The 12478-nt window shown below is 39.6% G+C and overlaps 1 protein-coding gene and 1 pseudogene across 1 annotated transcript; both read left to right on the top strand.

The window, feature by feature from the left end:
- The window catches only part of LOC145212396 (uncharacterized), a 182923-nt pseudogene that overhangs the window by 67127 nt on the left and 103318 nt on the right, over window positions 1-12478 (top strand).
- On the top strand, window positions 8469-10664 carry LOC145212148 (receptor-interacting serine/threonine-protein kinase 1-like; the record flags this gene model as incomplete). Its single annotated transcript, XM_080080188.1, has 4 exons — window positions 8469-8662; window positions 8727-9592; window positions 9901-10023; window positions 10528-10664. Coding segments are annotated over 4 exons (1320 nt in total), but the record flags the coding sequence as incomplete, so codon positions are not given.

Raw genomic sequence — 12478 nt, 5'->3', positions numbered from 1 at the left:
ACTTTCCTGTCGATGTTAACATGCTGCCCAAGTACTGGAATTGGCTGACCTGTTCTAGCACCTCTCCTTTCACTTTGACGTTGCACGGCGGCGTGACAGGCTTCTTTGTGAAAACCATCACGAAGGATTTTCTTTTATTGATGGTAAGCCCTTTCATTTCACTTTCCTCGTTCATCATGTTCTGCAACTTCTCTTCTGTGTCGGCGATGAGTGCAGTGTCATCGGCGTATCTCAGGTTATTGATATTTACCCCGCCAATGATAAAACCTTTCAGCTCCTTTATGTGGCGCATTATCATTTCCGTGTAAAGGGAGAACAGGTCTGGTAACATGATACACCCTTGCCTCACTCCGCGTTCGATGTTCACATACTCACTCAGCGCACCATCTATCCTCACTGCTGCCTGCTGGTCCCAGTAAAGATTCTTGATCAATTCGATGTCCTTCCCATCGATATCCAGTGTCTCCAGCATTTCGATCAATGGTTCGTGCCTGACCTTATCAAATGCCTTCACATAATCGATGAAACAGGCACATATATCACGCTGCATTTCAATTGCTCGCTCCGTTATCATCCTCAAAATGAAGATGGCGTTCCGCGTACCCTTATCAGGAGTGAACCCGTACTGCTCTTCGCTGACATCTCCAGTCGTTCTGCCTCGGATGCTGTTAAGTAGGATCCGAAGGACAAGCTTCGTGAGGTGACTCATGAGGCTGATGGTTCTATGTTCCTCGCATTTTGTGGCACTCGGTTTCTTTTGTAAAATGATGAAAACAGGTTTGCACATCTCCACTGGAAAATGACCTTCATTGTATATACGATTGGCTAGGTTTGTTATCGTTTTCACTCCAAAATCGGCAAGAGCTTCGATCATTTCCATTGCGATCCCGTCCGGGCCAGTTGCTTTGCCCCTCGATAGACTCTGTATGGCTTGTTCGACTTCATCTTTAAGTATCACAATTCCACCAGTCTTGTTAATACTAGGGCGTGGTCTTCTGTCATCAGCAAACAGTTCTCCTAGGTACTCCTGCCATCTCTTCAAGATTTTCTGCCGCCATATTACTTGCCGAACTTTTTCATGCATCCGCTGTGGGTTGTTGCATTCCAGGAGCTCAATTTCTCTACATTGCTGACTGTAGAATTTTTCTTTTTCTTCCTGACACTTGTTGCGGAACACTATACACGGGCTTGAAAAGTAATTTAAACATAAACATTACTGCCAAGGTGGTGGTATATAAAGAATACATCGTTCAGATGTTTCAACAATCTCTGTTGTCATCATCAGTACATGTTTTCAATTAAGCTGTAGAACACGGTATATAAAGCACTAAGGAAAAAAAGGTAAAAGCCAGATGTGTAAAGTGACGTCACAGACGATAACAGAGAACCGGCGTTTAGAACGGTGGCGTAGACGAACAGATAAGAACTGGAGATAGGGGTCAGGTGTTAAACAGACACAACGCATGGAAACTGTGTCGATGTTGAGCTCGGGGTCATGCTTTTGAATAAAAAGCGATTCGAGAAACAACAGTCTCACGCGGTCTTGGTTTGCGTCCAAAATCTCCGGCTCGGCAAAATTAACTTTATGTGTCGAATTCGACAAAATGTGCCGACACACTTCTGATTTTTGGTCCATGCTATGTTCTTTGATTCTTACAGCCAGATTTCGTCGCGTTTCCCCAATATATGAAGCGCCGCAGTTGCAAACCAACCGCTAAACAACGTTAGTTCTCTTGATATGTTCCTGGAGCTCTTTTATTGGAAAATACCGTGAAAGTTTGTTAGTTTCATGAATAAAGCGTAAGCAGATGTTGGCCCTGGTTCGACGAACAAAATGCTCCAATTCACGCGCAATGTTGTAAGACACTGGGCCGAGAAATGGAAGTCTTGCAACCACATATCTCTCCTCGTTGGAGCTGTTGTTTAATACCTTCGATTGGTGTTTTTTGTTCAGAAACCCTTTAATACACCCGTCCACAAAGTTGTGGAGATATCCATTCGCTCCAAGCATTTTCTTGACCTTCTTAAATTCTAAAGGCCCTGTTTAGAAGACACAGTACTAAATCCGCCTATAACGAGCAGGTGTGAAGCTTTCCCATTTGGTGTAAAGGCCAGTGTTGGTTGGCTTCCGGTAGGTACAGGTTTTAACTCCGTTGCTTGTTTTTTCCACCATGACGTCGAGAAAGTGAATGGTGCCGCTTTGCTCTTCTTCTTTGCTGAAGGTGATGTTGGGATGTACCGAGTTTATGGTTTTATAAAACCCATGAAGAGCAGTTTTGGAAGGAAAAACCAAGAAAAGGTCATCCACGTAACGACACAGAATCTCAGGGTTGTTTTCCGTCGTGGTAGATTTTAAAGCGGTGTCGACAACATAGTTCATAAAAACATCTCGTAGCAGAGGTGCAATAGATGATCCCATCGCAATGCCGTCGATCTGCTTATAGTACTGTCCGTTAAATTGAAAGGTGGTAGTTGTAGCGGCCCAATGCAACAGTTTTTTCATACGCCTCTTGTTTAACCCGTTAAACGTAGTGTCACTTTGCTGAAATATGGAATTGAGCACGAGGGAGATTAGCAATATCTCAGAAAGATTAGCAATATGCAAAAAAGAAATAACCTGTGGAGCGTGTTTCCGCAGAGCGAATAATTAAGGTTTGGGTATAAATATCACCGATTCACAAATGTTGAGTTGTGTTTGCAGCAGCCAGCACCACAGAATCACTCAGATTCATACATACAAATGCGCCAATTAAACAAATGCGTTTCGACCGTTGTGATCATAGTTGAGCCCCAATGTTGGTTCCCTGTCACGCCTCAGTGCCGTTCTACTCCAACCAACCAGCTTTATTGCTGCAAAGTGTCGTGGCAAGCCTCGACTGAAAGCTTATTTATGCCTAGACACCTATTTTTCACCTTTAGTTTTGAACAAAAATTATTTGCTAGCCCTATATGAGAAACGTTGCTTTGCATGCTTGGGACACTTTACGTAGCAGAGCCTAATAAACGTACGTGGCAAAGTTGGTAAATGCTGCAGTTCACACTCTAAAATAAGAAATACATAAGATGTTTGTTTAAACGCGTGTTTAAAAAATAATTTGAAGCAACTCATGATTTCATCACTAATACAGTTTCTATTTTCACAGCAGCACAACATAGTGTTGTCATAATGTTGTTTTACAAATCACTCCTTACATATTCGAAATTTAAGTCGTTTAGTTTAAGACACAAGGCCAAGTTTCAACGCAACCACAATCGTTTGTTGTGTTCGTTTTTCGTGCTTTTTGTCGTTTATTTTACCGGAATAATGTTTTGTCTTCAGCCCCTAACCTTGTACGGTCTGGTGACAACTAAGAACGCGGCGGTCTAGGCAAGTTTCGATCGTTGTGAGACGACATTGGTTTCCCGTCACGCCTCAGTGGCATTTTACCCCAACCCACCGGCTTTATTGCTGCAAAGCGACCTGACGAGACTCGACTAAAAGCCTATTTATGCCTCCGCGCCTAACTTAAGCCTTTAGTTCTGTATCATTTAAATCTGCCGATAGACTTTTGTTTTCGACTTACACGTTGCCCCAAAATTTTGGAAACGTTGCTTTGTGTGCTTGAGGTACTTTCCGTGGTTAATGCTGCCGTTCTGATGATGGAATATGCTTTGCAGATATAAATATCATTCTGAAGGCGTTTGGTATTTGAACAATTTCGTCGTGTGTTTGGCAATATTAACCACACAAACCCAGCTGACCAGCTTAGACCTAAGTGTATTATCAACGCATCCAAGATGGATTAAACGTGCTGTCATGTTTATTGGTGTGGTGACGTCTATACTCGGACATAATATTTGTCTCTTTTATAACCAATGTATGTTGGATATTGCAACGTTTATACTTATCATTGAGGAACTTCCTTAAAGCCCAACATACAGCCATGAAGTTTCACAAACCACACTTTCCATATTTAAGTTGCTCGGTTTGACTCAAGGCCAAGTTTCAACGCAACAACAATTGATCTTGTTTTCGAGCAGGTTTTTCGTTTCTTTCAGCCGGAAAACGTTTTACATTTAGCCCTTTCCTTGTACGGTCTCACGCAACTAAGATCGGGGCGGTTTAGGCGAGTTTGTGAAAAATATCTTTTTTTTCTTCCAGCTGTAGTAAAAAAGTCGCATGCATTCATACGAGTCGTGTTGTCGGTCCACATTATAACCACAAAAACTACCAACATGCAAAAACAATGATACAGACTATAATCCGTAGAACGAATAATTAAGGTTAGAGTATAAAAATCACCGATTGGCAACAGCTTTTGAGTTGTGTTTGCGGCAGGCAGCACACAGCAAACACCAACATCAGAATCACTGAGACTGATACAAACACTTGCGCCTTGTGAACAGCCGCGTTTTAATCGTTGTGGTGATACTTGAGCCCCTACGTAAGTTACCCGTCATGCTTTAGTGGCGTTTTACCCAACCTACTAGCTTTATTGTGGTTATGTGACGTGGCGAGACTCGACCGAATGCAGAGGCTATATTTATGCATTCACACATATCTTTAGCCTTTAGTTCTATACCAACTAATTTGTCGGTGGATTTCTGTCTTTGATTTACTACCCTATAATATCGGAAACGCTGCTTTGTATGCTGCAGATACGTTACGTGGCAGAGTTTAAATAGAGAAAGTGGCAAAGTTGGTAAATGCTACGGTTCTCATTCTGAAATAAGCTTGGAAATGTGCAACTTTTCAGTTCAAACGCGTCTTGCAATTAAATGTATGTCGGATATTGAAACGCTTATACTTATCATTGAGGAACTTCCTTAGGTCAACATACAGCCATGAAGTTTGAGAAACCGCACTTTTCATGTTTTTGTTGTTCAGTTTGATCCAAGACTAAGTTTTTACGCAACAACAATTATTCTTGTTTTTAGCAGGTTCGTCGTTTATGTAAGCGGAAATGTTGTGCCTTCAGTCCCTATACCCTTGTACGGTCTGGTGACGACCAAAAACGCAGCGGTCTCGGTACGTACGTGAAAAAGACCGTTCCTCTGTACAGCTGCTGCACGTAAGTCGCATTCATTCATACGAGTCGTGTTGTCGGTCCATTCTTTATTTAGGCGACTGCACTTACGCAGTAGAAGTAGAGCAGACTTGAATTTGAAGTGTTTTGTGCATTGGATTTTGTTATTTACAAAATGTTTTTTTTACTAAAGGACTTTGTGACGAGCGGCAATACTTTTAAAAAAGCTTGTCCTTTCCCTAGCTTGACATTTTAAGTCTTTTGTCTGGGCAAGTGTTGGCTACCACAGAAACGAATGTATAAAAAGGTCAATGAAGTGGTGGAGACGATAAATGTGATGATGTCGGTGAAATATTTATGTCTGACAGAACAGTTACTATTTGTTAAGCATAATGCTACATAAGGTTGTGTTTTTGATAAGTTTGTCAAGTCTACTGGATTTTAAATGACGGTATCTCAATGACAGCATGTTTTCGAAAGAACAGCCATAGAATAAGAAACTACGTTAGAGTTACCCAAAAATCAGTCCGCTATCCCACGCTCTCGTAATCGAGTTTGAAAATACATTTTTTCTCGCCGAATGTACCGAGCACAAAGTGACAAATTATAACTCTGATGCACCACCTACCGGATTTCTTCTATGCAGTTTACCACTATATAATATATACCGTTGTTGTTATCTTGTTCTTAAAGTCATATGAAAAGCTTTTGCCTTAAGTCACATTGCTTAATTCATCTCTTGGTGGGTCACGTGCATCACAATTCAAAAGCATTGACGTGTGCTGCATTTTAAACGTCTGGTCTAAGACAACAGCATAAATGATAGGTGGGACATAGAAAAGATGCAAGAAATCATACAAACGCAAGTAATGAAAATTAGGTTAAGAGCTCAATGAAGTAGTGGAGGCGACAAATGTGATGATGCCAGTGAAATATTTGTATCTGAAACATCAACGGTTACTATTTGTTAAGCAATAGTTTGTGCTGCGTGAGGTCGTGTTTCAAATAAGATTGGTGAGTCCACTAGACCCATGCACTATAGATAGCCCAAACTTCCAATGTCGAAAATTTTCATGGATATAAGGCCCAGAATACATGTAGTGTTGTTGACAGACATAGTTTCTAAACTATCATTTGTGCTCAGCGGGTAACTTACTATATCATGTGATTGCTAAAGAAACTGATTACAGTTAACGAGGATTTTTAGAAACGTGGAACATTCTAAATTTAAAATTGCAATTTTATTCATGAAGGTTTGTGAAGAAGCGTAGTAGTCACGTGGCAGCTGCGTTAGACATGCTTTGCGAAAATGATTTGCATGCTTATCGGTATGTTGCTTGGCAACAAAATGTTATTGTTATTGTGGACAATTATTATCAAATAATGAGTGAAAAATGACAATATGTAGAACGAAGTGACTATTAGTGGTTAAGAATCACCGATGAACAAAAGTTTGAAATTCAAGGGTTGTGGTGACGATCAGCCAGCACCAAGCGAACACAATAACTTCAGAATCACACAGATTGATACAAACACTTTCAATCGTTGTGAGACGATAATGGTGCGCCTGCGTTGGTTACCCGTCACGCATAAGTGTCGTTCTACCTCGACCCGCCAGCCTTATTGTTGGCGAGACTCGACTAAAGCTGTTTTTTTGTATCCACAATAATTTTTAACCTTTGGCTCAACAATGGTATTTCCACCGATAAACTTATTATTTTTAAAGCAAAGCATAGTGGCTTCACAACGGCATTTCACAAACCATGAAACAAAATCAAGTTTCAACGCAAACACAATCGCAGTTTTCGAAGAGGCGTTTTTTGGCTTAAACTTCAGCCCCCACCCATGTACGGTCTGGTGACTACTAAACGCGGCGGTCTCGGTACGTAAGTGTAAAAGCACCTTTTCTCTTTTGCGAGTGCTGAAAATAAGTAGCCTTTCATTTATATGAGTTGTAATGCAGACTTGAATTAGACAGTCACATGTAGTTGCAATTTAGTACGGATAAAAATTGAATAGGAAAACGTTTTGGTCATCAGAATTTGTTTGCTATTTGAAATTTTTTCACCAGAGAAACTTTAAGTGTGTTGCAATAGAAAGGATGTGGAGATGCAGAAATTTATTTCAGGCAGTGTCAAGATAAATGTATGGCTGACAGCAGGGCCCCAGGGTAATTTTTTTTACTGGTGCGATACATTATTTGGCCCCCATTGAAACCTGTATATGTGCGATAAATTGTATCATAAATGAATGAGAGTATCATAAAAATTACATGCTATGCTATGCTACACAATAAGGATAATATTTTATAGCAAAAATAGAAAAATAATGATATGTGCTAAATAATCTTTAAATTTCATATTTATGGACTCTCCACTCTCAGGTTATCAGCGAACACATAAAAAGCATCCATTTGTTTTTATGCAGCAAGAGCTTCTGCAGTTAAATTCATTCATTGCAGGAATTTTTTTTAAACTTTCTTAAATATGACTTCGCCAAAAGAGGTGAGCAAAATCTGATAATTGCTGCTTTTGTTTGTTTGTTTGCTTGCTGAACTAAAATATACCTCAACAGTTTTTTTTGTCCTTTCGAAACATTTTCTGCATTTTAAATAAAAGCATTTGTTTTCAAATATTACTTCACTACTCTTTTTTAATATTTTTATTATTTCCCCCTTTTGTGCTTTTCTAATGCCTGATAATGTTAATCTAAGGGATTAATGCAGGGGTGCACAACATTTTGCTGCGACGGCACAGGTCCTTATTTTATCGACGGTCGCCAAATGTCTTCACGTTTTTTGTTTGTATAGTATTAATGTAAAGCTGTAGTATGATTTAACTTATAATATCCCATCGACTGGTGGCTGAAAGTACAGATTATCTCGTTTTTCCATTGATACAGCTGAACGAGTCGGTATTATGTCTTAACTGCCTTTGGCATTACCTTGTATATTGTTACGTTGCGTGTTTATTTAATTGTTTGCGCATAATGGGCACACGCAAAGTTTGACGCGTAGCAGCAGGGCTGGTAACATATATTTCAATTTCCACACAGTGCATCCAGACCAGTTTTTACGCTAAATGTCTAGCAAACGAGTTGCAATCAACTTACGGCCTCCATAACACATACTTTAACAAACATGTTCACGGCCGAATAAATTCGTTTTCGCGGCCGCATGGTTGTGCACCCCTGGTTTAGAGGGGTTCACAATCGTATTCCATTTTCGGCAATGCCAATGACTTATAAAGGGGATTTCTTTTTTTGACACTCTGAAACTAGTCAAAAAAACTAACAAGTTGTAATCAGTTGTAAGTTACTCAGCGATTACTAAAGCCGGACGGATTTCAAACCTTTCGTTTGCAAAGCGGTTGCACAAAGCAAAGAGAATCTCAATTGATTGAGTTAGTTGTATGACTTGGTTGGACTTCAATAAAATATATGATGGCCATGAAGGGGTAAAAATTCAAACTTATTGTGTCACAGTTACGAGAATTGGACTGCGGTGACATCACGTGTAACCTTGATGACTTTGTGGCCGGTTCAGGAGGTTTCGGGGATGTTATATTTGGATACCACAAAGGGTTAAAGCAAGAAGTGGCCATCAAAGTATTTGAGGTGGCTGGTGGAACGCAAAAAAGGTCACTTGCTCTGAAAATGTAAGTCGTAAAATTTACCACTTACATAAAACACCACACCCATGTTTTTCAAAATATTCTTTAGGATCAAGGAAGAAATGGAACACTTGCTGAAAGCAGATCATGAAAATGTCGTTCGAATCTTCGGCTACGTCCAATGGTCTTTCTCAATGGGAATTGTGATGGAATACTGCAAAGGTGGAGATTTGGAAACACTACTAATGGATACATCCAAAGAATTGGGCCTTGCTGTGCGCCTTCGCATTTTATACGAAATAGCATCAGCATTGGCTTTCTGTCACAATTTGCCCGACAAACGTTTAATTCATCAGGACCTAAAACCTGGAAACGTTTTGCTTACCAAAGAACTAAGCTGTAGATTGGCTGATTTCGGGGCCTCCGAACTGGCAACTTATAGTATTTCGGCAACTGTGAATCCTTTGGCACGAACCAAGAAAGAAAGGCCACAATACACCCCTTACTACACCGCGCCAGAAAAACTGAAGGACCCCACAACGAAACCAAGGAAGCAGCATGACGTATATGCTTTCAGTATGCTATTGTATTGGGTCTTGACCCGTAAAGCACCTTATCCACGTCTGGCAGAAGAAGAGCGAAAGGAGTTATTGAAACTAATCAAGAAAGGAAAAAGACCAGACTGTCAGGACATACAGGATTGGATGCAAACTTTGGTCGGTGAAGACAGAGAAATCGCAGAGCAACTCCAACTACTGATGAAGCGATGCTGGGATCAAGATCCCACAAAACGTCCCACAATGACTGAAATAAAAGAAGAATTGAAAACGTATTTAGACAAACAGAAAACCACCAAGCTACTTTCTCAAGTTTTGACGACTTTGAATCAAATGGATTTAGACGAGCAACCCGTAGTCAGCGAAGGTCGACGCGTTTCTCTTCAGTATTTTGCAACCCGGTCCAGAAGTTTTCATGGTAAATTAACAAACCAACAGATATTAAGTTTAGATTTGCTTTTCACAAATTAATCGTAGGCAAAGCGGACCAGGCTGCATTTTCCTAAAAAAGGACCCGTGTATAAGATACTTTGATCCGTAGGAACTTGTAGTTATCCTTATCTTGTTGTCATTAAACGCGTTACTGGTTGTTTAATTGCGGTCTTTTATTATATCTGTCACATCCACACCAGACCCAGTAGGTGTTGTGGCAATTAATGATTCATTAGTACAAAAATCGTCCTAAACCACTGCTAATATTACTCATTTATTATTTTCTGTTTTCAGTGCCCTCCACACCAGGTGGCACCGAAGGACGTTCAAGCGGACCAGCGCACAAGAGAGGCGCACAAGAGTGTCCGTCATCTCAACAAGGGGAAATCCTCACCTCTAGCAGACAGCAAAAAACAGGTATGAGATATATTGACACATTGGAGCTAGTAGTTGAACTAATACAGCAAACATAGGTATGCATTGCTGGCAATTGTTTAGTAAAAAACGTTTGCTTCGAAAACTGGTTAAAATGTAAAACATTTTCACGCTCCCTGCGGTTTTGAAACACACATCAAGTTGTCAGTAAATGTTAACATTTTCGCTGTTTTGCAAGCAGCCAACGCTTAACTGTATTTGTAGCGTTTTAATATCTGGAATTCCTATGCACATTAGTACCATAGAAAGTCAATATTTTTTACTGACGACTGATACAAACTTAATCGGTTACATGGCAGAAACTTGTAGTTATCCCAATCCTGTTGTCGTAAAACGCGTTACCGATTGTTTAGTTGCGGCCTGTTTTGATTAAACTTGTCAGTTCCTCACCAGACCCAGCAGTTTTTGTGGTAATTAGTGATGTATAGTACAGAAATCTTACTGAACCACTGACGATATTTCCTTTCCATTATTTTCTGCTTTTAGTTCCCTCCACACCAGGTGGCACCAAAGGACCTTCAAGCGGACCAGCAGAGGGCGCACAAGAATATCCGTCATCTCAGCCAGGGGAAATCCCCACCTCTAGCAACCAGCAACCGCAAGGTATGCGATATATTGACTAGTGTGAACTTGTAATTGAACAGCTAAATTGATTGTTGTAATAAACGTTTGCTTGCGTAAAAAGTTAATTTTTTTAATTTATAGTCAACAATTTAAATTATTTAGTCTTATTCCTGGCATTCCCAAACTTTAAAGCTCGCCATATTTTTACAAGAGGAATGAAACTTTTTCATGCTCCCTAACATTTGATTAACTGGTTTAAATACAAATCATTGGGATTTCAACTTTGTCATTCAACTATATTATAGCAACGACTTTATATCTTGAATCTTACGCACATATAGTTTGATGGAAAGTCAATACTTGTACACCTCAAACAAAATCAACCGGTAACAGGGCACATTGTTAGCAAATCGACCTTTATTAGTGATAAGTTCTCTTTTGAAAACAGAACAATACAGTATAAATGTGTGTAGTGGTAAACCATCAATATTTTAGTGCCCTCCACCTCAGGTGACACCGAGGAACGATCAACTGGACCAACAGAGGGCGCACGAGGACATGTACAGTCATTTTCCCAACAAAGAGAAATTTCCACCAGCAGCAGACCAGAGCAACTGGGTATATAATGCATTGACTGGTTAAAACTTGTATCAGTTGCATAACAGTGATGAAAATTACATTGCTAAAAATATTCCCTTTTATAGTAAAAACAAATAAATATACCTATATTTTTGTTTTGTTTAGATTCCATTAGACACGGTGCCGAAGGACGCTCTTCCACAGTACGAAAATTAGTCGCTCGTTTCAACACAACATCACCACCACTACAACCTGCAGGTAACCAATCACAAATTCACACGTTGAATTAAAATTCCAACATGATTGGAGATCGTGTGTTGAAATTTAAGCACATGACCTTGCAAATGCTTGTAATTTTTCCTTTTCTATACTTCAACCTTAGCCTGTACTAAAATAATAATACGAGGAATTGTAAACAGTTCAGCCCAACGTTGGAAATTATACTTCAAGTGTTTAGAGCAGATTTTAAGTGATGCTACACATTATTAAACTGCTTATTATTTTGTCAAAAACAAAATTCCAGTCGTTGTTATAAAGAGGTCAATAAGAATCAAGTCGCATGCGTCCGTTGTCTAGCAGCTATTGATACATTTACATTCGGTTACTGGACTGTTTGCACAAAAATGTTTTTGTACCGTTGTCATTTTACTTGGAAAACTAAACAAGACTGCAGGTTAAATTACAGTATATTTGTAAAACCACATATTTTTAGTGCCCTTCATATTAAACAACACCGAGGAACGATCAACCGAACAAACAGAGGGCGCATATAAGGCAGAAAAAACTTATATCCAACAAGGGCAAGAAAAAGGTTTGAGATGCATTAAACCTATAGCTATTATTTACTAATGCAAGTGTGGGAAATTATGCTTAAACATGGTATTTATACTGTAGATATCAAACGTTAATATTATAGACCGCACTTTTACAACCAAACAGTCGCCAGTTTTACATACCGGGACGAGCAAAAACGTTCTTGTCGCAAAGTGGGCAATGCGATTTAGGCCGTAAGCGTCCGCTGCCAGTTAGCTGGAAAGTCAATATTTGTGTAGCGACAACCAACACCTCAAAATATTTTACATGGTAAAGGGGCAGTATGGCACAAAAAGCTCTTGGTGTTAGTTATCATTCACTTTAGTAATAAAATTAATATCATATTGGTTTGGAAAAGCAAATCAATCTTGTAAGTTAATTTAACATTAGCCGCAAAATTCAACCACAGTGAAAGCACAGTTAGCAGATGTTTTGACACATTATTTTCCTGTCAAATATAAGTTTGATGAAATGGTGGATT

The sequence above is a fragment of the Phallusia mammillata genome, chromosome 2 (assembly GCF_965637545.1).
Source record: "Phallusia mammillata chromosome 2, kaPhaMamm4.hap1.1, whole genome shotgun sequence".
In the NCBI taxonomy this organism is placed as follows: Eukaryota; Metazoa; Chordata; class Ascidiacea; order Phlebobranchia; family Ascidiidae; genus Phallusia; species Phallusia mammillata.
Note: the sequence above shows the minus strand (reverse complement) of the source record. Positions and strands in the feature narration are given on the sequence as shown.